This window comes from Erithacus rubecula, assembly GCF_903797595.1.
Source record: "Erithacus rubecula genome assembly, chromosome: 8".
In the NCBI taxonomy this organism is placed as follows: Eukaryota; Metazoa; Chordata; class Aves; order Passeriformes; family Muscicapidae; genus Erithacus; species Erithacus rubecula.
Window position 1 is genome coordinate 3,199,400 of NC_136659.1, and position 27,375 is coordinate 3,226,774.

The 27,375-nt window shown below is 40.2% G+C and overlaps 1 protein-coding gene across 2 annotated transcripts in view; it reads left to right on the plus strand.

Moving 5' to 3' along the window:
- Positions 1-26,828, plus strand: part of BARD1 (BRCA1 associated RING domain 1) — a 40,581-nt gene extending 13,753 nt beyond the window's left edge. For both annotated transcript variants that reach the window (XM_079310984.1, XM_079310985.1), the window contains 7 exons: positions 4,681-4,761; positions 6,138-6,310; positions 13,132-13,240; positions 14,722-14,857; positions 15,848-15,940; positions 24,961-25,058; positions 25,733-26,828. In XM_079310984.1, the coding sequence (XP_079167110.1) occupies positions 4,681-4,761; positions 6,138-6,310; positions 13,132-13,240; positions 14,722-14,857; positions 15,848-15,940; positions 24,961-25,058; positions 25,733-26,062 (1,020 nt within the window). In that variant the 3' untranslated portion in view covers positions 26,063-26,828. The remainder of the gene's footprint in view (positions 1-4,680; positions 4,762-6,137; positions 6,311-13,131; positions 13,241-14,721; positions 14,858-15,847; positions 15,941-24,960; positions 25,059-25,732) is intronic.
- The last annotated feature ends 547 nt before the right edge of the window (positions 26,829-27,375 follow it).

The following is a 27,375-nucleotide window of genomic DNA, read 5'->3' on the forward strand; positions in this document are numbered from 1 at the left end:
GTTCTGCTGTGGTTTTTATCCAGCAGCTCCATATTCATTGAGGTGCTCATTAGCAAAGGCTTCTGTAGGGCTTCAGGGTGATCCCAAAGTTTGCTTTGAAAAGGAACTAAACACAAGGAAAGTGATCCCTTGGTTATGATCTTTTAACTTGCAGGAACCCTTTATGAACTGTTGGAAGTATTTTGTCAAATTGGTCCTGGAAAATACCAGGCTTTATCCTCTTGGTATATTCTCAGTGTGAGATTTAGATTTGTTGGTTTGGATTTGGCTGGTTGTTTTTGTTTTTTTTCTTTTCCCCCCTTCAAATCAGTTCTGATTTTTTTTTTTTTTTTCTGAAAGAAGCATTTCTCTTCCAGTTTTGTTTTATAGGCAATTCTTGTTTTCACAGCCAGTAATGTTTTTCCATGTGTGTAAAGGGAAACAGACTTGTAGCTGCCACCCTTCCTTACAGTAAAATGCAGTCTAATTCTCTGGGACTTCATTAATTATAAAAACAAATCTGTATTATTTTCATTAGCTGTTAGTCTAATACTCAGAAGTTAATTAAAGCTAACTGAATTATCCTTTTTATTTAAAAGAGATCATAAACAGCCTTAGTAGGCATGAAAAGTAAGAGTGTTGTGCTGTTTCTAATGATTCTAAGGGATTATCCCCATTTACTACTAGTAGTTATTATTTCACTGAAATCAAAATGGTTCTAGTGTGGATGAACTTAGTTCTGAGCTAAACTAATTCATGAAAATAAAGGTGGCAAGCATCAGGATGGTTTTTAAATCTTGTTTTCAGGTGCCTGACCTGGTTAGCTGTGCACATCCTTGCTTTTGGTACTGGATCTGTGTGTGTCATGGTTGAGAGGTGGGTTCCAGAAGAACATCTCTCCTCCTGGAGAAAGGAGATCAAGGCAAATGTGAAATAATGCCATGATTTCAAATGCACGACTTGAGAATATGGAAACTGGCCATGAGTCAAAGCAATCCATCTTCCCAAGTGCTGATTTGGAAAGCTGGAAACAAATTACCATTTCTTTTTCCATAATGCTTGGTTGTTACTTGTCTTGTTTCTGAGGCTGGGTAACTTCTTGCATGTTTTCCCTTTATTAAAGGTCAAGCATAGTTTTTTGTATGTGTTTTTATTAGGGAATTATGTGCTGTGTAGGGAATTCATTATGAGGATTTTGAGGTGAGAAACTTGCAGGACCCTGGAATGAGTTCCCAATTCCTATAAGCTCTTTACATCATATTTGTCCTCCTTGACCATTTATGAGTTGTAAAAAAATCTAGTCCCCCACAGCTTAAACAAGCACATGGCATTGTGTTTGAAGGGGAGTGGTTTTGGTTCATTTGTTTGACCTAAAGATTGCTTGATTAAATTTGTAAATAAAAGAAGAAATATTTGGTTGAAGGGGGTTTAGGTTTTTAGCTTCATCTTCATGTACTGTCCTAATTAGTTAGGACTCATTAACTAGTAGAATATGTTTTCTGATAGAATACATTTTTATTTAGTAATTTGACTTTTAGGTGAAAATACCTTGATTAATGGAACTTGTAAAGGGCAAAATGGAAAAAAAACTCCTGTAAAATAGGACTGAAAGGACACTTGCAGTTCTTAACCATATATATTAAAGTCAGGACTTGAGGGAAAAGGAAAAAAAAGCCTCCACCAACCTTGTGTAAGCCAAGTAGAGATGTTTTTCTGGGCTTGTGCCAACCGTGGCTGCAGGAACTAAATTCTTCTTGGGAGGAGGAGTTGCTAAAGCTGTGTAAATGCTTTTCTCTGTCTCAGCTCTGCCAACAGATGGCCCCAGTGCCTTTCCTGCTTCTCTGCTTTCCCCAGCTCCAGGGAAAGCCGAGGAAAAGCAAACCCGTGGCTTTACTGCCTTGTCACTACAGCTGAGCTTTGTTATGAGCATAAAATGTCCTGAGTTTTGTTTGTTCCAAATGGATAATTCTGCATTCTGCAGTAGCTGCTGCCTCTTCAAGAGCTGGATGTAATCCTTCATTGATAATTAGATTTCAAAATAAACACTTGCCTGTGAATTCTTAATGGTAGGAGCATTTTTCTATCCAGTGTTTGCCTTGTTCTCCCTTTCTGAACAAGAAGTGTCTCCACTTAACTCTGTTCCCTCTGTTGCTGCAGACTGCTCTCTCCTTGTATCCCTGGTTATGTCTTTTTAGTGAATACTGGTGATTTTCCTGCTGCATCAAATATACTCAAGGAACGAAATGTACAGAATTAATTTCAGCATTAGTCAAAGCGTGTTGGAATTAGTTATTCCGTACTAATAGGTGTAGTTTCTTCCTCTGTCTTGTGGAGGGAAGACATAGAATTGACATATATTTGCCTGGGATTTGTACCTACATGGTCCTTACTCTTTGTTTAGAGTTTAGTAAAGCATTTATTAGCTTATAAATGTTAGTAATTCCATCAACTTTGATAGAAGTGGCCAATGTAAAAAATAACCAAACCACTTTTATTTTTTTACTCTTGGATCACAATTATTTGGCATGACTTATCATCTAAATCTGTTATCAGTCTCTGGAAGATCCAGGCAAATGTCAGAGGCATCTGTGGTTGGATTTGATGATCTTATATGTCTTTTCCAACCAAAAGGATTCTGTGATTGTGATCCTGCTTGCAGCAGGGACGTGAAAACGTGTCTGTTAATGATCTGCCACTTGAAATTTAGTCTTCTGCTTTTTTTTTTTAGCTAAATCTTCTCCTTCTGGTGACTGACTGAAGAGCCTCTGAGGACACAAAAGGCCCATTCTCCTGGCTCTGTTTTGTTAACATCTCTCTTGTAATCCTGATTGGCAGCACCCATCCAGTCGCTGCTCAGCTGATGACAGCTTTCCCTCCTTGCTGTCACTCTCAGTGCTCCGTGCTGCTTGTAGGGAGCAGGTTCCATTTACAGATGACATGATGACAATATTTATCTTCTGTTAGCAGCAAAACACCAATCTTCTAATTTTGATGTGGGCCTGGATTTAAGTCAGGGGATGTTGTCAATCCTGGTGTCCACAGCAGCAGCGTTTCCTTTGATGGAGCCACAGCGACGTTTCACAAATCAATGCTCACAGAACTGATCTGAAAAGCTGTGATACTATCTGATGCCCACACAAATTATTAGCTGTGCTTCCTGCTTTAAAGCAGTGCTCCTAAAATGTCAAACCCTTTGCAGTACATGTTTGCAAACTGAACTTTAAATGATAAGCTCAGCTCTCGCTCATTATGGATAATTGTGTGTTCTCTCTGTCGGGAAGGATCTTAATGCTGAGCTGTCTTGGCTGCCTCTGAGAAACCTCCCAGGTTTGATGTGTGTCTGTTACCTTGCCACCATAAAGAATATGCTGCTGCTAGAATCCTTTAATTGCTTTGAAAAGTAACATTTTGCTGGGACATCCAAGTTGTGAATATAATGCATGAAATTTCTCTCTGATGTGTGAATTTGCTTGATGGTTGTAAAGCATTATTTCGGTGAATTTTGAGTTTACAGTTGTTGCTTGCTGGATTTATATTTGCAGAGCAGTCTGTCCTAATATTTTTTTCTAACTTAAAGGGTAAGGATTAAAGCTATTTTGTTTTTTCAAAGAGTTTTTTGGTAACAAAATCGGATTAAGTTTGTTTTTATTGTATTTAAAGCTTAATATAATATTCTCACACCTTTTCTAAGGCATGCTTTGAGTTGCACCTAGAAATTCCTTGATTTTTTCCACTACTTAAAGGCATTGAACTTGAGATATATCATGGATTAAATTTTCTCTCCTTCAGATCTTTTTTTGTATTGTATATTTGGCCTTGGCAAGAGCTGCATCCCAGTTTCTCAGTACCCTGGTGCAAAGTGTCAGCAGCTGTCTTGAAACCCTTTATTTTGCCTAAAATAATAATAATAATTGAGCCCTACACTGCAGAGATCCCTTGTCTCAGCTTCCACAGGCACCTTCTCCTTTCCTATTTATAGCTGCAACTGCATATGCTCCAATCTTATTACCAACTTTGCTTTTCAGGGTATCAAAACCTCTGATTCACAAATTCTGCCCTTTTGCTTCCTTTGCCTCATCTCTATTCAGCCTCATTTCATCAGTTTCCACCCTTTCCACACCTCCTTGCTTACAGTAAAAGCTGAATATAGCATTTTTCCAAAAAGCAAATTAAAACTACTTTGGTAGATAACTGTCAGAGAAAGTGTCAGTGAGATTCAACATAAAGTAGTAATTGCAGTGTTGAATAAAACTCCTTCCCTTTCAATTTCTAGAAGCATGTTTGGTTTATTAATTTATTTCACCTATGTTTTCAGGCAGTTATTTAGATTAGCTTGAAAAAAATCCAGTCCTCAGTAAAAATTGCTGACTTCAATCCTTGCAGTTTGAGTGTAGTGGACAGATTGCAATTAGCACAAACTTTTCAATTTATTTTGAATTAACTCTGTTACATGCATAGTTCTTATCTAGGAATATGTATTTGTGTAAAATGTGTGTGGGGGTGGTTTTAAATGAATAGCAATGATTAACTGTGGTCTCCAGATCAGTTGAGCTTTTATTATTCTGACAATATCTACATGGAAGGATTATATCATTATATTTTTATTACAGCTAAATTTATAATTGGGGAACTCTCAGATTTGTGTTGTATCTGTGTATTTTCTTCATCACTTTTTCATAAATCTGTTTTTTTCCTGTGTAGGGTGACTTAGCAGCTGTGGAGCAGCTGCTGAAAAATGGGGCAGATCCCAATGTCAAAGATAATGCTGGCTGGACACCACTGGTGAGTGTTCAAGGCTTCTTTCTGCCTTCTAATCAGGTTTCTCTTCATCCCTCCATTCTTCTCTGATATAGTTCCCTTCATACATTTAGGTGACAGAGAATTGTGCAAAGTGAAGAGGTGATGATAAGCAAGATTCAAATAATTCAGCAGCAACCATTGACCTGCCCAGGTGTCATTCTCCTTGGCTGGGGTGTAGGGCAGGCCACGAAATCCATCAGCCTGTGATTCTGCAAGTGCAGAAAATACAGCTAGGATAACTTGAAAATGATCAATTCCCAAGCAATGTTTATATTTAATGGGTTCCTAATGTCCTCAGTGGTTTGGAAATATATCAAGTAGTGGAGTGAAAAAATTGCTTGATTGAATTACAGAAAATAAACAAAAGGTTCTTTTCAACCATGACTTCTTCCTCTGTTGCAGAATACTCCTATGTGTTGGTTTGAAGGACAGGTGTCTGCCAATAAAGGCAGAAGCTTCTCTTTGAAATGGAGAATGTAAACCCCCTCCCTACAAATTATTATTACTATTTTGAAATTAAGGGGCTCTCAGGTAAAGATATGGGAATTAGGAATAACAGCTTTTTACTAGGAAAATTAAAATAGAAATGCAGTATTACAAAGAACAATCCCAAACACTGCCAGAGTCAGAATCCAAGCTGACACCTGTCAGTCAGTCAGGGTGTTGGCAGCAGCCCCATTCAATGGTGGCTGCATCCTCCTGCAGTGGCAGATGTGGTTCAGCTGGAGCAGTGCTCCTGTAGAAGGTGCAGTTTCCTCTGAAGGTCCAGGGATGATGTGGGAAGGTCTGGCTTTCCTCTGGAATCCAGTGGAAAGAAGGTTCCTTGGTGTCCAAAATCTCAGTTTTTATCTGGGTAGGAAAGGCTTGGCTGCTGCCCTGGCTGGAGCATCTCCCAGTGGGATGATGTAATTTTATCAGTCCCACAGTGGCACTGAATGGGCCAGCAGCAGATGATCTCTTCCTGGAGGGAGGATGGGCTGTGGAAAGATAAAGATGATTGCCCCAGCTGTTTTAAAGCTGGCCCATTAGCAGATAATATGTGCCAGGAGATCAGGGTCACTGCCCCACCCGGCTCAACAGATGGGGACAGAACACACATTGCTGGACACATCAACCCAACACATCCTTCTAGCCTGTAATCTGGAGGGTTAGACCCTGTGGTCTAATTTGCACTCAGTTGGCCTTTGTTCAGTTCTTCCCAGGGCTTTTTTTCATGCTGGGCTCCCAGGTTGATTCCTGTCAGGATGCAGTGTCCTTGCATCCTCTTCCCCATCTCAAAGGCGAGCGAGCTGCCGCCAGAAGAGCCCTCCTGCCAGCTGTGCCTCACCCCATCTCCCCCTGTGGCTTTTCCCACCCAGCACGAGGCGTGCAACCATGGGCACAGGGAGGTGGTGGAGCTGCTGCTGCAGCACCGGGCTCTGGTGAACACCACGGGCTACCAGAACGACTCCCCACTGCACGACGCCGCCAGGAACGGCCACCAGGCCATCGTGGAGCTGCTGCTGCGGCACGGCGCCGCCCGGGAGGCTGTGTGAGTACACTGGGTGCTGCTGCCATTGGCTGTTCAGTGGCTGTGGGGCAGAGCTAGTGATAAACGAGGCTTGTATGAGGTGAGGGGGTGGGTGGTAAATCCTCCTTTTCCAGGTAGGTGTTTCCTTTCCTAAGCTTTTCTGAGGGTGCCTGAGTCACAGATAGCTGGAGTACTGGAGACTGTAGCAGGAAAGTAACAGCATATGCTCACCCTAATCTTGCACTTTCCTGTTGGCATCTTGTTATAGCTGCTGTCAGCTCTAAGATGCTGAGCTAGATGAGTTTTGAACTGCTACAGCTGTTTTTTGTCTCTTTACTTTGAATACACTACTTTCTAGCAGAAGGCATTTTGCTCCAGTCTCTTCTGTTTTCACAAACCGATACAGGCTGAGATTTGGGAGTTTTCATTTTTGCACTAATCCTTGGTACACCTTTTAATTAAAATAAAAAGCTAAGTTCATATTTTCAGTTGACTCTTCTATACAGTTAAGTCTCCTGAAGATTTTGGCATTTTTGTATAGGAGGTGCTAAAGAATGTTTCAGTCTATGAATAGCCTGCAGCCTGTTAATATTCTAAGCACTAAATGTAGTTTTAGGTGTTGTACTGTTGTTGGGCCAGGGCCTGTGTGTATAAATTTGAGTCCAGTGTGAGTTGTCAATAGGTGTGTGTGTACAGAAACACAACAGGATGAAGTTTAGCATGATACAAGTTTCTGTGGCAGCCACAGAAAGAAGCATAAACAAATTCACCTTAATCACTTCAGCTCTCAATATTCACGCTCTTGAAGCTTACAGAATTAAGGTGCTTTGTGGGAAAGCATAGAGCTTTGATGAAGTCTTAATCTTGAATATATTAGTTTTGTAAGCAATAAGAAAAAACCAAAACAAAGCAACAAGCTCTCAAGACTTCAGCATGAAAAACTAAAACAAGGATCAGTTGTTTGTCTTCACTTTGTTCTTGAGCAGCAAGGACCTGGAAAAGCTGGCAGCTTCAGAGATTTTCAAGCCACTTGAATATGAGGAGCTGGTTGTGTCACACTTAGCACATGTCTGTGTGTTGTTTGAAAGCACAGCACAGCCAACAGCTTTGCTGCCAGGTTGTGGCAGGGTTTCAGCTCTGGTGAGTTTGCACAGCCCAGGCTCCAAATGCCAGCAGTGGACTCTGCAGGGCTCCTGTTAGCCTTGGTCTCTGCTGCATGTGCTCACACAAACAGAGGTCAAGCTGAACATCTTTCAGCTCATTCTACATGAGCTCTGTTTTAATCAGAGAAGGGGAGATTTACATAAGTCTTAAGCCCTGCTTTAACTTTTCACTGAAGATAATGTTCAGTTAAAATCTCTGAGAAGAAATGTAGCTGTCATTAATCTTTGTGTGATTTGTCTGGGTGCTGTGGCACAAATTCCATCCTGTCCATCCCTCCTGGAATAACAGAGGCTTCCAGATCTTCTATAGGCTCTGCATCTCTGGCTGAATTGGCACTCTCTGTGTTGCAATTGCTCTGATGATGGAAAGGGGATAGTGTTTCCCCTCCCCTATTTTTACAGAGAGCATTAGAGCCACAGAGAAATAGAGTACAAGCAAAGTGTTCAGGCTTGCTCTGCTGACCTCTTCCAAACACTGTCAAGAAACAACAGGAACAAGAACAGTGTGGGACTCCTGAGATTGCCTCATGCCTCCCTTCTCTCCTGTGTCCCAATAGCTTCCAGCAGTGAGGGGTGCTGTGATCTTTCCCTGGGCCATGACTCTGCAAATCCCACAGGGTGGTTTTGCAGTCACTGCCTCTGCCAGTTGAAATCCTATTTAAGCAGTGGTTGGATTTGTCTAGGTAAGACTAGACAAATCTTGAACTTGAACTTTCTTGCATATAGATGGTTTAGTTAATTCTATTTTCCTACTGGATGCAAGTATCCTTATAATGGAGTTAGCTCTGACATGAAGCTTGTTTCTCTTCAAGGACATTTTTTTCCCTAGATCCCTGAAACCATCAGACCACAGTTTTAAAAACAGGAGATGAGAACAGGCTGATCACTTCAAATGATGCAATTATAGTTCATTTCATTATGACTTGTTATAATTGGTCTCTTTGTACTTAATGCTCACCTTCACATTATTATTTTAGTTTTTTTACAGTAGAAATTGAAGCAGTGATCAGTAGAACTTGCAACTTGCATCTCCAAGGTTATTTTCTTGAGGAGTGCCTTAACTTGTGAGGTATGCAAGACTATACCAAATCAATTTTGTCAAACAGATAAATTGGTCTAATTTTAGTTCACTTTTTTTTTACTCTTAAAACACTTTCTAGTCCTTTTGTAGGCTCTTCAGGCATGCAATGAATTAACTTTCAGCCAAGGAGAGGGCCTTCCTTAATATGGTGGAATAAAGTGATTCTTCTTTATCTCATAGAAGTGGGGAGAAAAGTTTGATTAGTTCACTGTGGTTACTTCAGTGTTTCACTTTAGCTAAGCTAAAATGTGAACATGACAAATGCATTCAAATGTTGCTTGGGACACCATGAAATATATAGCATGAAACCTCACAGACATGACTGATGTCTTGCTGCTGTCTTAACAGTAGAATTAACTCAGTTTTGTGTCTCAATGTCCCTGGTGTGTTGAAGAGTTAATCTAGTGGAATAAAAAAACAGCTAGCATTGAACAGCCCTGCTTAGAGCAGTAGTTTTGAAATTTGGCATGGTACTCAGTGAAATTTATATTAAAGGTGTGCAGCAATGACTGACAGGAGGCCAAAAGGCAGGTAAGATCCACTGGTCTGTGGGGATGTAGGATCTATCCTGAGATACCTCAGTGGGTGAGGTACAACCCTATCCAAAGAGCTGAGACTTTGCCATTTCAGATTTAGATATCAGAAACTCACAAACCCATCAAGTGGGCACATTCCAGGAGCCTTTCAGTCTGTGTTTTTCTCCTTTCATGTTAATTTGTAGTGCTTTGAGAAATAGCTCTATATAACAAGAAGCAGCCACATATCTTTTAGACCAAGCAAGAACAGATGAGGGCTTCCTCTTTTGCCAGAAATTCATCCTGGGATTTCCTTATTCCTTGGCAAAATTTCTTTTTGGAAATCTGTGACATTTAATAGTTGGGGCATTTCAGTTGTCCACAACTTCATTGAAGTTTTCACTGAGTAGGAGAGATACAAACTACCAATGAAAAATATTATATGGACCAGTGGACCTATTAATTGTCCTACTGGTCCTGTTAATTTTTTGGCATTAATCTCCTACACATAACTAATTTTTATTTTTATGGCTTTTTTCAACATGCTTGAATCCTGTATTTTTTTCTTTGCTTCACAGCAAGCCAAGTGATTTGAAAAATTAGATCTGTGCATTTGCAATTTCACAGTACTTCCTAAATGCTTTCAGTCAAATGGGCTGTCTTTCCAGTTCTTCATGCACAATAAGTTTAGTAAAAACTGTCACCTTGCTCTATTTTTTTTGGTGTAGTAGTTGTGAGTCTGACTCTGAACAGACCTGTGGGAATGCTTAGGGGTAGCCCATGGTCCTCAATTATGAATGGCACAGGGACAAAAATGATTATAACCTGCAGTCATTGCTGGAGGCATTAGACCCATGACACTGATAAAATTTTGTCTCCTTATTCTGAGTCAAGATAGTGCAGGTCTTTGCTGCCCAAGTGCAAGACAGTTTGTTGAGCTTCCTACTGATAGTAGGTTAATTAAAATCCTGGCTCTGTTTGGATGGTCTTTCTGGCTACACAGATTAGGTTTTCAAAGGTTTCTACTTAGGACATTCTCAAAATCCAGGTGCTGCCTGGAGAGCCCTGAGCCAGTTAAGATTTCCATGTGGGAGTTAGTGGGTAATACACCAAGACCTGGCTGCAGGATTTCCATTCACTACTGAACTCTTTTGTGGGGCTGGGGCAACACTTGCTTTGTGGATCAGCTTAAAAACCCTGATTACAAAGAATTACAAAGTATTATGTCATTTCATGGAAATTCATGCTTGGATTTGGTTGTGTTGCTCTTCACTGGGCTCCTCTTTGTTGTCAGCACAGCCATCCTACTCTTGGATTGGATTTCTTCTGGCTATAACAGCCCCCTACTGACTATTCAGTACCTTGGTGAGTGGCTCACAGGAGGCTGCTTGCACCCAAGGGTACACCTGACTCTGGAATGTTTAATAAAAACTTCCAGAAAGCCCACTTGCATTCTGGTAGGAAAAAGGATGCCTTGGGGGCCTTGTATTCCAGCTTAAGCACCTCACTAATTTCTCTCCAGCAGACACAATTGTGTCTTCTTGCTGGGTGTGGAGCTCATCATATGCACTGGACCCATTCCCAACAAACCCAGATTTGTAGGAGGAGCACACAGAGTTATTGGTATTTCTGAAAACACTGTTGGTGTGTTAGGGTGAACTTAATGTGCATGTCTAATTTGGTTTTGAAGGTTGAATTAAAATTCATGTTTTATTCTGAAGAAGGTGGATGATTTCCCTTGTTCAGTTAGGTTGGATAAAGAGGGATGTGAGAACCATTTCCCTAAAGCTTGTTTCCCATTCCTCTGCCTTACTAAAAAAGTACAAATGTAGATTTCATCCCTTCTCTTTGAAAAGTAAATTGCAACACTATCCTACTTGCAAATCTGTTGTTAGAATGTGTTCCTTGTATCGGTTTTCATTATGTAAACCCTCTTGTCTCCTGTTTCAGCTACATTTTCTCACTCTCCTTAAGCTCAACAATCTGCTTAGCTGCAAATATTCTAAACTCTTAAACCATCTCTTGTGCTGGTGTTCCTTTTCAGACCTCATCTCCAAAGTTTGCCACAATTTAACTGTGCCACATTAATTAACATGCAATAAATAGCCCTTCATTCTTCAATGCTGCAGAATGATGGGACAGCATATCACAGTACTCTAGTAAGAAGCAACTGGAACAAGCTTAAAGCTGTAGGAAAAAATTGCAATTGAATACAGAAGGAGGAGCTGGAGCTCATATTTGTACAGTTTAATTGGCAAAAAAAAAGTTCTATATTTAACTGGGATGGTCTATGTATTTTTCTGTGGTAAACATTCATGAGTTTTTTTCCAACAGTCAAGAACCTTACTATGCCTTTGGAGGGAAAAGCAATCCTAAATCTCTACCATTGGCATGCAGGGATTTCCTCCTTCTGCTTAGCTCTCAGTGAAAGGTCAGCCAACCAGTCTAAAGGTGATTTTAGGGGTATTTGATGATATGTGTGTATATATATTTCCCCCCTCTCTGGATGCATTGTTCAAAGAAGCTTTATCTGGCAGCAGTTTGAGTTGAATATTGGCCTTATTTAAAGAAAGGGCAAGAGCTACCCTGATGATGCATGACAAAGCAGGAACAGCATGACAATATTTAATGGGCTGCAACTCCCAGGCCTGGGCAGAGATTTAACCAATTATCTTTCAGTCTGCAGGGTTTGTATTATGCCTGCACCATGCTCATTAGTAGCACAGAAAAGTCTGGGATGGTAGCAGTGTGAAATAGCATCCTGGACTCTTCTGTGGGGTGTTCTTGTGGATTGTTGTTTCCCCCAGGGGCTGTGTTAGTGAGCAGTGCTCAGCCAGGGGCACAGAAGGATGCTGAGGTCAGATATATCTTTCTGCTTAGCACAGGCTAAAGCCTCCCAGTTAAGTCAAGAGTGGAGACTTAATAATTTGAGCTGCTCTTTGGGCTGGATTGGGTTATGGCCTTATGTGGAATTCCCTGTAAAGCTTCCTGGATTCCTGCTCTGCACAGAAATGTGAGGCCAAGAGAGAGCTCTTCAAAGCTGCAGTGGTCTTGTGGCCCTTTAAATGTTTCATTGTTTGATGACTAAGCTTGCCAGGTGTCAGACACTGAGTCAGGGCTTTGTTCTCATGACAAGCTTCCCCTCCATAATGAGCTGTTATTGTGCCTTTGGAGGGCCAGAGCTGTGTGAGGTGGGCAGAAGAGGATCAGCTGCAGCAGCCATTATTCTCACAAAGGGCAAAGCAAGCAGAGTATTTCCCCAGAGTGCTGGCAGAGGCTTCTGTTTGCTAATGGCAATGATACCTGTTCTGCAATTTCAGGCTCTCCTCCCCTCACTGCTGTCCTGCAGCAGCAAAGTTGTGTGAAGAAAAAACTGAAGTCATTGCTGAGCTTGATGTGTTTATAGCAATCACCTCTGTCTGAGGAGTGCTAAAAGAGGAAATCAGTCTGGAAGCACAACTAGTAAACTATGAGGTGCCACCTACAATCAATAGCTTTCAACAAAATTGGCAAAGCAACTGAAATCTGACTGAATTGGCAATAGTGTGTTCTGTGGACAGTACACTGAAGGAAAATGAGATGAGATGCATACTCAGATTTTGGAAGTGCAAAGGAGCTGTGGTTCCCAAGTAGGAGGCAGATAGCTTTCCCCATAAAAGCACAACCACATCAAGCTCCTGTGTTTAATATACTACAGAGAGTCTTCTGACATGTTTTTTATGGCAAATGGATAAGCCAAAAATACATTTCTTGGTTATATGGCTGCAGTGAAAGATTAAAGCTGAAATTTCTGGGTCTTGCAAATGGTATCAAAGTGCATCTTGAAACAGTCTAATAAGGACTGTGGTTTATTTAACTGAACATTCTGGTCTGAACATCCCTTACTCCTCAGCCGAATGCAACAGCTTGTAATTCAGCATCCATCTGTCTTGGATGCAATTCTTACTTCCAGCTTTGTGCTTTTAGCTGAAATTACATATTAATAAGAAAGTGGGAGGGAAAGCTACCCAGCTAATATGCCTGGTTAGTTAAGAATCAAGTCACATTTTATTTACTTAAACCCATCTGTGCTTGTTTTGCCAGTAATATATTTGGTCTGCGGCCTGTGGACTATGCAGAAAGTGAAAAGATGAAATCTGTGCTAATGTTACCAGTGAAGAATGAATCATTTTCACTTAACCAGCCCTCTGAGGTAAATGTCTGTGTGGGTTTGTTTTTGTGTTTTGCTTTTTAACAAAACAACAAGCCATGAGTTCTTCCTTTAAATATTGAAGGCTTGGATGTGAGTGCAGTACATTGCCTACTTTGCAGTGAGATTTAAAGTAGGCTAGGAAGCTGTCTTGGACAGTATTTGTAGGATGTATGTGGAACACTGACAAGCTATGAAGTTCTGTGTTGCAGCTTTATCTGGAAAGACAAAAGATGTTTCTTGTAATGTGTTTTTATTACAGGAAAACAAGCGTGTGTTATTTCTCAAGTAGCAGTGCTTGAACTTTGCTATTGATGTTGTTTTTCTGCATATCTAAATTTGTTCTACTTTCCAAACTGTCTGCAAGCAGCAGTCTTTGTTCCAAGTGCTTTTTGTGTGCCTTTAAAAGAATGTTCTACTATCATCCTTTGTCCAACAATGAAAATATCAGCTCAGCAGTAAAAAATAGCTTTTGGGAGATTGTTCTGGGGTTTTTGTTTTTCTTCTCTCTTGGACAAAGGACTTGTAAGCAGAATCAGGTACTCAGATCTAACAAGTTATTGCATTATGAAATGTTTTGTGCTTCCTAATGAATGAGGGTGATAGAAGCAGCCCATACCTACTCCAGCCTGTACAGCCTGCAATGATCCCTCCTCACTGAGGTCACAAGGCACCCAGTGGCCAAAAGTAAACTGTTGCAGCTAAGCCAGGACTGATGTGGCTGTTCCTTACACCTGCAGCAAGTGTAAGGTGTAGCTGTTCTGTGCCAAACAAACCATTTTGGTATTTGTATTTGCCTTGGGGCAAGTGTGTGCCAGGGGGTGACTGCTGGCTCACATGGATGACTTGATGCACAGCCTGAGGCTGTGGGGTAACTGGATCTCAAAGGCATGTCTGTGCTATGGAATCTGGAGTATTGAGGAAAATCCAGGAGCTGAAATATCCTACCCTTGTCTGCATAAAGCTCCTTTTTCTTTGCCTTAATACTATCCACATTAAAAATCCCACTTAAGCATTGATTGGTTAAAGGGCAAAGTATCAGGGACCCTTTACTAAAAGGAAATGCAGATATTCATTATATAGGTTACTTAATCCCATATCTGTTGTTAATACTTTGCTAAAAGTAGGAGGTTTTACTACTTAATTGGGATTTTTATTCTTTTTCAGCACTGCAGTTTGCCAGACTGTTTACACAGTGTTCAGCCAGCTCTGTGTGTCTTTAAAAAGCACCAAAGAGGGCAAGGGAGGAAAAACTGATCCATGAGGTGTTTTGGTACCTTGCATAAGCTCAGTGAAGTACCTGTAATGGGAAGAAGCTGATTTGTTACATGGAGATTTATTCATGCACCCTCTCTGTCCACTAAGCTTGCCATGAACTGTGTTTCAAAATGCTTATTCTTGAAAAAGAAAGCTGTCCAGTAAGTAAGTTGCTTTCCTTATGTTCCCAAATATTCAGCTTACTGCAGAATTTTTTGTTCATGCAGGCACTGAGCTCCAGCCAGCCAAGAAATGGACCCCTTGGTATACTGGGGAGCAGTCTTAGTGCAGAGCAGCAGAAATTGCTGAACAAATTAGCAACAGTCCTGCAGGCCCAGAGGTGCACTGAATTTAACAGCAGAGGTATGGAGTCTTGTTGAAATGTCTCTGTCCAGATATAAGTAACTGCAGTTCTGCACTTTATCATTTAAGATACTACCTGCAACAGGGTTTTTTATCATTCCTGGGGAGTGCAGTTTGTGAAATCCCTGAGTTGTAGCTGGAGTGGACTGATGTTTTGCATGGAAACACATAAAAAGCTTGTCTGGCTGTCAAGGCAGGAAGTTTCTAGGGGAGGCACAGTTTGGCAGTTTATTGTCTATTATTTAAAATCCCAAGGTCTCCTCAAAGACCTCTTCTCTTTACACCTCTTTTACCAACTTTAAGGTCTCTTGTTGTGTGAGGCATCCTGTAAAGGTTTTACACTCCAGAAGTGAGCAGATGGTGCCTTGAGAAAAGAGCATGGCATTGACTGGAAGTTTCCATGTCTTCTCACATGCTGCTTTCCTTCAGATTTTATTCTCCATAAAGATTGGTGACTCCAAATTAAGGGGATTGGTGGAATTCTTTTCCCCTCTTTGAGCACAAAAACATTAAATAAATCCCTCCTGTTACTTTTTCTTTGGAGTGCTTGTGAACAAAATGCTAAAGTAATTTCCCCCTACCATATTTCACTTCTGGATTACTGCTCCAGAATTTTGATGGGAGTTCTGTTAGCTTTGTATTAAAGCAGTGAGATCCTGTAGTAAGATTCCTGTTAGAGTTAAATATAACTCTAAAAGGATTGAAAAAAAAATCTATCTTTATCTGAAGATTTAAGTGTTACCATAGAACTGTAAAACCATGAGTTCCCTTTTTCACAGCAAGTATATGTTGAAACCCACAAAATTTCTAATAGCTGTTCTACTAACTCTGCTCATAGTCTCAAAAATCACCTCCTTGTGCTGGAAAGAGAGGCTGATAAATTATTATAGTCTGTTTATTCTTTAAATAATGATTGATTGATTGCTTTTCAGCCAGTATGGTTCTGACTTTTCTGTTCTTTTGGTTTTACTGATGTAATCTTTCTCCTAGTAACTCATCTTGTTATCCCTGATGTTCCAATGCCAACTACTGTGAAATGCATGATGGCTCTTCTGACTGGATGTTGGGTCCTCAAGTTTGAATGTGAGTATTAAATATCTGGGACTCCTTGGGGTTTTTAATTAGAAATTGTAGATGGGATTCCAGAGAAACTTTTTTTTTTTTTTTTTTGACAACTGCACTAATATCAGTGCTATCTTGACACAAAGTGCAAGGGATTGTTTTCAAATCTCATGAATGACTAGAAATTTGATGGAATATATTTAATGAAATATAACTACTACTTCCTTGGCAAATGGGTGCATCTCATTATTAGGTGTGTTGGATAGGTCCTAGCCTAATTATTAGTAGGGAATGAATTTCTTCATTGCTACATTGACTGACTGGGGAGATTATGGAAGATACCCTGGAGAGAAGGAAAGATTTTATTGAATTCTAGTCTTTGTTATGAGCAGTTTGTATTGAAATTGAGAGGACACTTTGCTTGGGATGTGTGCTCAAGGTGTGGGAAGTGAGCTTATATTTACACACAAGCTCAGATCTATTGAAGATTGTAACTTCTAACCCAAGTTAGCATGTAAGTCATGTTTCATGCAGTCTGTAATTTGTGTTTATACAGTGCATGGTTTTTTAGTACAGCTGTTCTGTGGACTTAAACCCTACATTTTGAGTTCTTTATGTATTTTTCTGATATATTTAGTAGTATCTGCTTTCACAGTAGTTGTAAACCCCATCTTCTTCCCCTTGACCTTTATGGCTAGGTCCCTTTAGCTAATAAGTACACAAATGAGTTAATTACCTGTGGAAAAATTGCAGACAGATTTCATTCCAGTTTTCTATTATGTGACTAAACAACAGAACATAAGGATTCTTTAATAGTCTGAATTTTTCTGGTCACTGATGTTTATGAACACATTGTGCAAAGCCTCAGAAGCTGCAAGCTAAAGCACAGCATCAGGTTGAACACTGAACTCAGGCTGTTCATTTGGCTTCCAGACATTTTGTTCCATTATTTTTAATTTTTTTTTAAGACTAAAGACCCTGTTTCTTTGGTGAATCCCTTGACAGGTTCTTGGCTTCACTCAGCCCAGAAGGTTTGCATATATTCTATCCTAAGTGCTTCCTTTATTTAATTTCATCTTCCTGCTAGTTAGATGCTTAGAAAACTTCTGAGTGGTAGGGAGATTTCATTAGTGAGACCTGAATTGAAATCTTCATGGAAGAACTTTCATATTTGATTGGAAAAGAGAAAAAATAAACGAAATAGTGCAGGGGTTATTCAGGGAATATTTTTATGTTTTTTTTTCACAGCTGAGTTTGATGTTGTTGGTACTGATTAGTACAATCCTGACTGCTAATGCTCCCAGCTTAGTAAGCAACATACTACTTAAAAGCAAGTGATTCTCCTCCCTAGTGAGAAATGTTAGCAATAACTCATGGGGTCTGATGCAGCTAAGTGCCTATAATTAACAGCACCACTCCATCTGTTCCCACCAGTCTGTTATCAGTCTTCTTCAGAGTCATTACAAGTTAAAGATTGTTATAACAAATAATGGGACTCCTGCTGATGAAACATTTGTCTTGGAAAAAGAGGTCCTTGCTTTTCCTTTTTATTTCCATTTATTGTGGCTTCTTGACTTCTGTTTGGATAAGTTTCCTTAAATGTGATGCAAATAAACTTCCAGAAGTATGTGCATGTTCTGGTTATATAATAAATTTAAGAAGTTGTTTATGGTTCACTGTTCTAAACCATTCACTTAAAGTGAATTCATGTTGAAAAAATTCACTAAAATATTTGAAAAAACAAAGCTCAGTGAGGCACTTAATGAAATGCTGACTATGCATAAGGGAGTGTTTGAATTTTTTTTACTACAAGGTAAGCTGCATTTGACTGTTATCCCTAAAGTTATATTTATAGCCTACACATTATACCACTTCTTAAAAAACATCACAAGCTTGCAAAAACAGTATTTCCTTTGAGAGTCTCTTATGTTAACTCTTCTGTTACAGTAGGCTGTGAATCTTTCTCTCATAAAAAACAGTTTCCTTCTCTTGGGTGATTCTATGATACTCCTGTTGCCATGTGTCCATACACAATATCCAGCATCAATTCATATTGGTAGAGAGCTAATGTGGAATTTTCCAGCAGAGTTTGAGCTGAGTGTTGGAGAGCCAAGACTTAAGTAGGTATCCTCAGTTTTGAGGTTCCCTTTTGTCTTCAGGTGGGAGATTAGGATGAAAGGATGTCACCACTGAGCAATATTAGATCTTCACAGAAGAAGAATTTCCTGTTACCAGTCGCTTTCCCACCTTTTCTGTATGGAACACACTGTCAGCAGTACATCCACTTCCAAGGCAGCACAGAATTGAATTGAGGCAGTGTTGCCACAGTGCTCCTTGCCCTTGGCCATATCTTTCACTGGTTTCATTGTTTTATTGCCTTTATTATTTCTGGGATGGTAATAGGGCACGAAGTGGCGAGTCATTATCCTTCTGCAAGTGGGCTGAGACAAAGATTCAAGTATCACTGTATTTCCTCTAAGCTTTATGTGCAGCATAGAACAGTGTAATTAAAACCAGCAGAAGTCTTTAATAGCTTTTCAGCTTGCTTTTTTTTTTTCTTAAAGTTATTGTCATCTGTTAAAGCAGGGAATGAAAAATGATCTCAGTAATGATATGCATTGAAACAAGCTTGTGTCAGTACTGGCAGTGAAGTGTCTGGCAGAATTCTAAGCATCTGATTGCTCATTCCTTCCTCTGCTTTGCTTACCTGGAGCAGCAGCAATGATTCAACTCTGATCATTATAGGAGGCAGAAAAACCTGCTTTTCCTGTAAGGACTCTAAACAACAGGGAGTTGACTGGAAGAGCCAGGGAGTGCATGACTGACATTTCAAGGTGAAAACATTGTTCTGAATTTTCTATGCCCATCCTTGTTTAGGCTGTGAGGGCAGAGGAGTGCAAAGCTGCTTGAGCTGACTGCTCCTCAGGCTGGACTGCCTCTCTTTCATGCATAAACATCTTTCAGGGAGCTGCCTGATTCTCAGCAAAGCCCTCCCTCCTTGAAACACCCCAAACTTTTAATCACTGGTGTTTCATGCTCTTTTTGGACTTGGAAACTTCTTTCAGCTGTCCCCTACAAAAGCTCTGAGAGGCTTTAGAACTCTCTGGAGTGCAGGTTCTGGTTGTATTGGGTGTGCAGCTGAGGGCAGTGCTTCAAACCAGCAGGGACTGAACTTCTGCACTCCCACAGTGTCTGCACCTGCTGGAAAGGAGCTCACAGTTTTACACTGTGGAGCTGCTGGGGTTTGCAGAGGAGAAAATGGGCATGAGGATACCTTCAGTGTGGTGTCTGCAGAGATTGGAAGTGGGTTGGTTTGAAATAGGGTCCAGAAGAAAAGGAAACCTTGGTGTTTCCAAACCTCCCTCTGTTCTGTGTCATCCAGGTACTCAGTTTTCCATGTTTGTGGAGTCCTTTGTTCCAGCTGACTTCTGGTTTGAAGAAAACCTTGCATTAAGGAAGCCTTCTGTAAGGAAGAGGATAGGAGATACAATCCCACTTATTAAAAAGCCTGTGATGAGGTCCAGAGGATGAGCATTCCTGAGGGAATTAACCTGGCCTTAGGAAGGGCTGCCTCCAGTCACTTAGGTCACTCTAGAAAACAGCTGTGGCCAGCAGTGGTTTTTTTCTAGAGAAGACAGGACACCTGGGGCTCCAAGTGAAGGAATAATTTTCAAATCACACATTCCCAGCTTTTGGGAACGTTTTAGGACTTTCTAAGCATCTGTTCCATCGTGTTCAATAAATACCACCTGGATTAACTTGTAAACTACCAATCTTAAGCAGATGCACTTCAGTCTCTGCAGATCTTGTGTCATTTGCATGTGATGAGAAAACAGACTGCTCTTGTTTCACCAGTGAGATCTCTGCCTCACTCCATGGAAATCTGTGAGTCTGAAGTTACTTTATAAGCATATAAGGGACAGTGTAAAAATTCTTTGGTGTAGTAGAGGCCAGTAATGCTTTTTATGAAAACAAATTGAAGCCAGCCATGCCAAATTCCCCTAAAGCTTTCTCTCAGTCCAGGTTTCTTTATTTTCTAGGAAAAAAAAAGTCCCACCAGGCTTTACTCAATCTGCATGTAAGTTTTAAAACCCTGTGCAGACTGAGCTAAGGTAGCATCAGTTGCAGTCTCTACTAGATCTTGGGCATGTAGTATTTCATTTTCTTGTTGCTATCATGTATTCCTAAATTACTTTTAGGCATTCTAAGAGATTTTTGGGACTAACCCTTGCTCTTTGCTTTATTAATGCAAATCCAACAAAACTCCACTAAGGCTAATTGAGTTACTGAGAGATACCCCTGGGTATCTGTGGGTGATTACAACTTGTTTTTGGCAACCAGGTTGTTTTTTGGTTTTTTTTTGTACTTCATTCTCTTCAAATTGTTTCTGCTGATGCAGTTAGTTTTATTACAAACCAATAAGACTTACATGAATAAGGATTAGAGGGCTCTGATCTTAAATTTTGCAAATAATGATCTCTTTTATTTCCAGTGCTAGCACTGCACTTGTATCAAAGGTCAATTAGAGTGACCACCCTGTTAACCTGTTTGCTCCCTAGATCTTGAAGGTGAGAAGGCAGAGGGCAGGTGCTTAGTGAGGTAATCAGGATCAGTGTAAGTAGTGATACTTCACTGATCTTGTTAATGAGGAGAAAAAAATGAGCAATGCTCTGCTTGCCAAATGCAGTAGCACTGAGCTACATGCAGATGCATTAAGCTAAAACTTCTTTCTGCCCTGTTTTCTAGGGACTTTAATGCAGGCTTGAGTTGTGCTAAAATTTGGTGCAAATGACCTTGTTGGTACCTAAAACTTGCAGGTGTGAAATCAGCTCTTTAGTGATGTTGTGTGTTTCTAGGGCAGAGCTGTGCATGACCCTGTGCCCGTGGGATCTGGCCCCACAGTGGCTGTGGCAGGCCAGCTCTATCCATCAGTGCTTGCACACTGACCTTGGCACTGCAAGGCAGCTCTGCTCCATGAGAATTGAAATGCCACTTGCATTCATGCAAGTCTTGCCCTTTCATGGGTGATTGATCCAGCTGCTGAGATTAAACTAAAGGGCCATTAACACAAAGTTGTAATAATCACCCTCCTCTCTCTAAGAAAGAGAACACTGACAAACCTGAACAGCCTCAAACTCAGATGGTCCAGAACTCTTATTGGCAGTAGTATTAAGGAATAAATCAAGATTGGCTGAGACCCTGTGCAAGTTGAATGATCTTATGTTAGAACAGAACAGACTAGATTTTTAGTCAGGCTTGCTGGTCAAGAATGCACAGACTGCTTATGTGTGCAGGAAAACAACACAATGCTGACCTCTCCCTCCTCCTAACATTACAGGTGTCCTCCCAAAAGTAAGTTTAGCTTCCCTTCCACTTCTTTAGGGCTGTCCTTGTTCTTCTGAGATTCAGTCTTGTTTTGAACATTTTTTTGCAGAAGTACTTCAGGTGTCCATCTCAGTTTCAGAAGGGAAATGGTGTCCTGGTCACTTTTTAAATTAGAATAGCAGCAATTCTTTTTTTCAATCCATTCATTTGACCAGTGCCTTGGCATCAAGTTCTCACTGGTGGCTTTTCAGTATAGTGCTAAAGAAATAAGAGTCTGATATCAGGAGTTTGAGTGAATTAAACATGACTAAAATTGAAGAGGGATTTTGACTTAAGTGATGTGAGGTCAAAGGAGCTTCTGGAAAAGTTCCTGTGAAAGAAGCAGATCAGACTGATATACCTGTGAGTAAAGTATGGAGTTTTATTTCTTTTTATATGTCCTCTTAATCAGGATGATACTGAGTTGGATGAAGAGACCATTAAAAGGGAACTGTCTTGTTATCCAGCCACTTTTACATGTTAACAGCTTTAAAATTAATAATGCTTCTGAAGGAAAAGACCTGGGCTATTCTGAGTGGACTCAACACTCAGTTTTCACAGAAAATAAAATCTCTATCACTGAAAGAAAACCAATCAGATTGGAAGAGCAGTGTGCTGTAACCTGCTGTTTGCATCCCTTTTGCATCCCTACTCTCAAGTGTGAAATTGGGATATTATTATTTTTAGTACAAGATCATCTTGTGGTGCTCATACCATCTCCTAGAAGAATGGTAAAACTTTTACATTCCTGCTGCTTCCAAATGCCACCATAACAGAGCTGATGATGCTGTCTTTGAGAACCTCACTTGGCTGTTGCATCTGTTAGGATTCACTGCACCTGAAAATAATAATGGAGATTTAGAGATCTAGAAGCAAGTGGTGGCTTGACAAAAAGTTTCCTCCTTTTTTGGGGGGGGAGGGAAGAACAGGAAAATAACATTTTGTTTAACAAATGAATATTGAATTAGGTAGCAAAACAGCTTGAACCCTCTGTCATTTTATCTCAAATATGAGAACAGGAGCGTGTTTCATTTTGTTTCTTTTTTTTATTGTTCTGATATTTGATTTTGTTAATTTAATTCTTTAATCCAAACTATGTAGCATGCAGGAGTCATTGAAGAGGAAGGAGCCACTTGGCAACAAATCAGTCTGAATAAAACCTGCAGTTGAAGGCCATACTGGTCTTCATCACTTCTATTATTTTGCTTTCATCCTTCTAGTCAGGAATTCTTCCTTCATGAATAGATAATCCTTGGCTGTTCTCCTCAGTGTTGTAAGCACCTTCCTCAAACACTGCTTGCTACTGACACCCATGTGTCAGAGCAAGTTCTCCTTCTAGATCTTGTATGAAAAAATATGTTCACTCATTGAAAAAGTGCTCTTTTTCCATCAACAAAAAAACCCAGAGTCTGTTGCTCCATAGAGGGGTGTGTGTAGGTCTGTCACCTCTTAAAATATTTATATCAAAGGAAAACACCTGGACACTGAGAATTTATGCTCTGTGTGGAAAACAGAGCTTTTGTGTCACAAGCCTGTTAAGACACAGATCTGGCCTGTTTCTAGGTGGGAAGGAAAAGCTGAAATTCATGAGTGCTGATCATGCAGACAAGCTGGCTGTTTGCATGTTTCCAGTTTCTTCAGGAAGCAGATGCCTGCCTTGTGGTTCTTGTGGGCACAGTGAGAGCAGGACACAGGTGGATGAGTCTCTTTGTGGGCCTCCTGGAGAATTGTAATTACCTGTGACAAGGAACTCCTTGGAGGAGCTGGCAGTGTGAAATGTGCTGATGTGTGTTTGCAAGACAGACCTCACTGATTTTGCCATTCTGTGACATCAGCACTCCACTAACATTAGTCACTTCCCTGACTTCAAATTTTTTTTTTCCAGGCAAGCAGCAGTTCAAAAAGACATTGTAGTCTTTTGTATTCATTCAGTCTTTTATTACTTTTGTATCACATTTGCTTCATTTACTGATGCTGGCACTGGATGCTCAATTTGTGATGTACTTATTGTATAAAAAAACCTCCTCTCTGTAGTGAAAGTCCTTGAAATTGAGCTTTTGATGGTGTATTGAAATAAAACATGCTCTAAATGAATGGACAGTTCCATTCTTAAGGTTAGATGAGATTTCTTCCTTTATGGTAAGTGGCTGGCACCCATTAATATCTGTATTTTTTGGAGGGAAAGAATAGCAGTGTAAGTTAGAGGCACATTGACACTGGAAGTCCTGTTGAATTGTGGTGATTTAAAATAAATAAATAAAATGTGAAATAGCTTTCAGATTTATTTTCGAGTTATGAGTACTGAAATTAAGTTATCAGTATTCATTGCTGTTATCAATAATGAATATGTAAGTTGCCTTTCTGGAAAATCCATGACTAGGTTTGCCCTTCTAGTTCATGTTAATTTTCCTTGAAGGAATGAGCAAGTGCAAATAATCAATCTGATACTTGTGCAGGAGATACTTGCTGCAGCATTCAGCCAGTTTTAATTTTCTGTAGGGGTTTATCTTTTTTGATGTAAGCACATTGAAGGACTTCTACTACCTAAAATGTGAGTTCCCTTTGCATTTTGTGAGTTTGTATGAACTGACAGCAAATTACTGTGAGTTTTTTTCCAAGATTTCTCCAGATTAGATATTCCTATCCTTTGGCTACTTGCTGCCATGGCATCCAAATGCCTTTGTCTGTAATATTTCTCTTCATAGCCTTGGGATTTCTTCCTTTTTAGGGTCAACCCCTCACAGTTCTCTTCTGATTTTGTTCAGTTTATGGTTTTTATATACTGTGAGTTTTCTACTTTCCTGGTGCAAATAAGTTTCCTGAATTAGAAACAGGGTGCAAGGAGTGAGGTGCTATAAAAGTTACAGCCCTGGCCACATTGTAAATCCTCCTGGAACCATTTTCAAAATCAGCTTGGCAAACTTTTTCCTGGGTAATTCTTATTAATGACTGCAATGTACACGCAGGCAAAATGTTCCATCCTTGAATGGGTGACCACAGCAATTCCTCTCCCCAGTGAGGTCAGGCACTACATTTTATGGACGTTAGCAATGCATTACCATCAGTGCTTTCTCCATTGGAAAAAATAACTGGCCTTAAAACAAGGTAAAAACATGTTGACTCCAAAAGACAATCTCATTATGCAGCACTGCTAACAGAAACAAATGCCACTGTTAAACCCCAGCATAAATCTCCAGCTGGTGCTGATCCTGGAGACCTTGAAATCCCATCTGATTTGTTATTTGGGGCCGTGGCTGCTCAGAAGCAGCTTTGTGCTTGCCTTGTAATTGCTCTTTATCAGGCAGTTGTGTCCATTTCCTAACTGCTGTGTTGGCTCCACACTCTGCCTTTGAGCTTCCCAGCGATCAGCAGTTTGACATTTGACATTAAGTGGTTGACCTTTAGAGGGTAAGAGGAAGAGCTAATAATTCCTGGTGTTTATAACACTGATTTTTAGTGCAATATTACTTCTCACCACCTCACTTGCATCTTCAGGCACTGCTGTAAATTTTTTTTCGGGCTTTAAAAGCAAATTGCTAAAGCACACAAGTTTTGGTGCTGTGTGAATGTAATGCTTTGCACTGTAATAATTTTATTTTAGTCCCTAAAATAACACACAAGCCTCTCTTAAAGCCTGGGCTGTCTAATTTTTGCCTCCCTTGCTATGTTTTTTGCAGGGGTCCAAGCCTGTCTGCAGAGCTCAGCCCGAGAACAAGAAGAGAAGTACGAAGTGCAAGGTGGCCCCCGGCGAGGGCGGCTCAACAGGGAGCAGCTGGTGGGTTTTACTGCTCCACACAGCCTGGATTAATGACCTGGGGCTGGGCAGCTCTGCCCTTTGCCACATGCAAAGGTGCAGGAGATGTAAAATTTTAATGTGGTCTTGTACAGAAAATTTGATTATGTGCAAGGTGATCCAAAGAGCCGTGAACCACCCATAAAGCTGTCATTTTTCTCCATTAGTGGAGATGTTGCTGTAACCTTGTCAGGAGAACACTCTATTGCACCTGCTGCTACAGGAAGTGATGTGCTTCTCTGCTCAGCTTTAGAACATAGTTCTGAAAGAAAAGTAGTTTTATTACTATTTGTTTCCATTTAGGGCCTTTTTTTACATTTAACCGGGTTCATTCCTGGTTACTTGCTGGATTACTCTGGAGAATTTATTAACTGCATTGTAATAGTAGCTGTAAATATTCCTAACTCATAGTTCAAACCCTTTGTGCTGGAAAGTATTTAAACAGAAGCAAGAATTTACCACATAAACAAGCTTTTCTTGGTTGCATACTTACCTTGAGAACTTTGCATGTTAAGTTACTGTTCTAGTTTCCAGTGGTGGCTATTTTAAATTATATGGGTTTTGTATGCTCTGAGTTTTCCTTTCCACTTTTTTCCTCTCTGTTCAATTGTGAAGTCCTGTATTCATGCTTGTTTTTTTTAATTATTTCCACACAGCTGCCTAAGTTGTTTGATGGGTGCTACTTCTATTTTTTGGGACCTTTCAAAAAACACCAGAAGAGTGATCTGCTGGAGCTGGTGAAGGCAGCAGGTGGCCAGGTCCTGGTCAGGCAGCCCAAACCAGACAGTGATGTGACACAGACCATCAACACAGTGGCCTACCATGCAGAGCCCAGCTCTGACCAGAGGCTGTGCACTCAGTATGTCATCTATGACGTGGCTTCCAAATTCCAGCCAGACAAAATCCGCCAGGGCAAGGTGTGGATGGCCCCCTCCAGCTGGCTCATCGACTGTGTGATGGCATTTCAGCTCCTGCCTGTCAAGTGAATATCAAAGGGCAGCATCCCAAGAGCATGGGCTGAGTCTTGGGCAATTCTGGCAAGCTGCTCTGGAGCTGTGATTTCTGTTTTGGATTCAGGAGAGCTTTGAGTATTTAAGTGAGTTGTTAAGGTGACTGATGTGCTGGAGTAAATGGACTACAATGGAGGAGAGGATTGAAAAGTGTGCTTGGTGTATTTAATATGCTTTATTTTTGCATTGAGCTTAATAAATGCTTAATAAATAATCACTGACATTTTGTAACTGGGATTTTGCAAAATTAAACCTTTTGCTTTCTTGGCTTCAGCCAGCTCTTTGTAGGCAATTGAGCATGACCCCATTTATGGTGTGTTTAACATCCATTGATAAATATCTAGTCTATTTATCAATATTTCCCAGGCCAGAATTTGTATTTTTGAAAAAAAAAGGGACTCCATGCATTTCAACCTGTGCAGACGTGTCAGGTGACGTTGCATTTATTAAAACTTTTTAGAACTGAATTTTGCTGGAAATTCTTAGCATGGGATAAGTCTTGTAGAAATCAGAGTTCAACAAATGGCCTGAATTCATCTGGAAGCAGACACTTCTGAGAACATTGCATTTAAAAATCTTGGTCTAAAAATTTACTTATTTGTAAAAAGATTGATGCTTTACTCACTTCTGTTCTCATCTATGCTTGCAAACATGTAACTAGAATTCAGTTCTATTTCCTTAAGGTTTTTAAGCATTGAGATCCTTACTTAATTATTGTAATAAATATTTTTGTAAATTTGGATGATTGCTCTTATGGCTACTTTAAAGAGAAAACAATAGTGATCACAAAATAATACAGTTGTATTCTAAGCAGCTGGCTGCACTGGATCAATGTTTGATTATTTCATATTTGTTAAAATATTTCTCATAATTGCTCATAAGTTATTGTTAGAATCTTAGGCCCTCACTGTGTGCTCTTATGTAATGTTTTGTACCTTAGCTTGTGAATTTGTAATTGAGAAATGGTGTCTTGGAATAATACACAATAAGGATGATGGTTGTGGGTTAGTACATAAGTTGTGTGTGTTTGTTTTTGTGTTACTGGCAATGATGAAACTTGTTTGTGTGCAGTAAATTTGGCTGTTGCACCAGCCTGGCTGCAGAGTAAGTGCATATCCCATACATATCTCAACAGGTACATTCAGGCACTTTTCATTGAGTTCAGAACAGCTGTGAAGATGGTGCATCACACCCAGAGATGCTCCTGCAGAGGAGGAGAGCTGTTTTCTGTAACCATTGCTGCTGGAGCTCCTGTGCCCTGTAGAACCCTTAGAACTACACACAGCAGG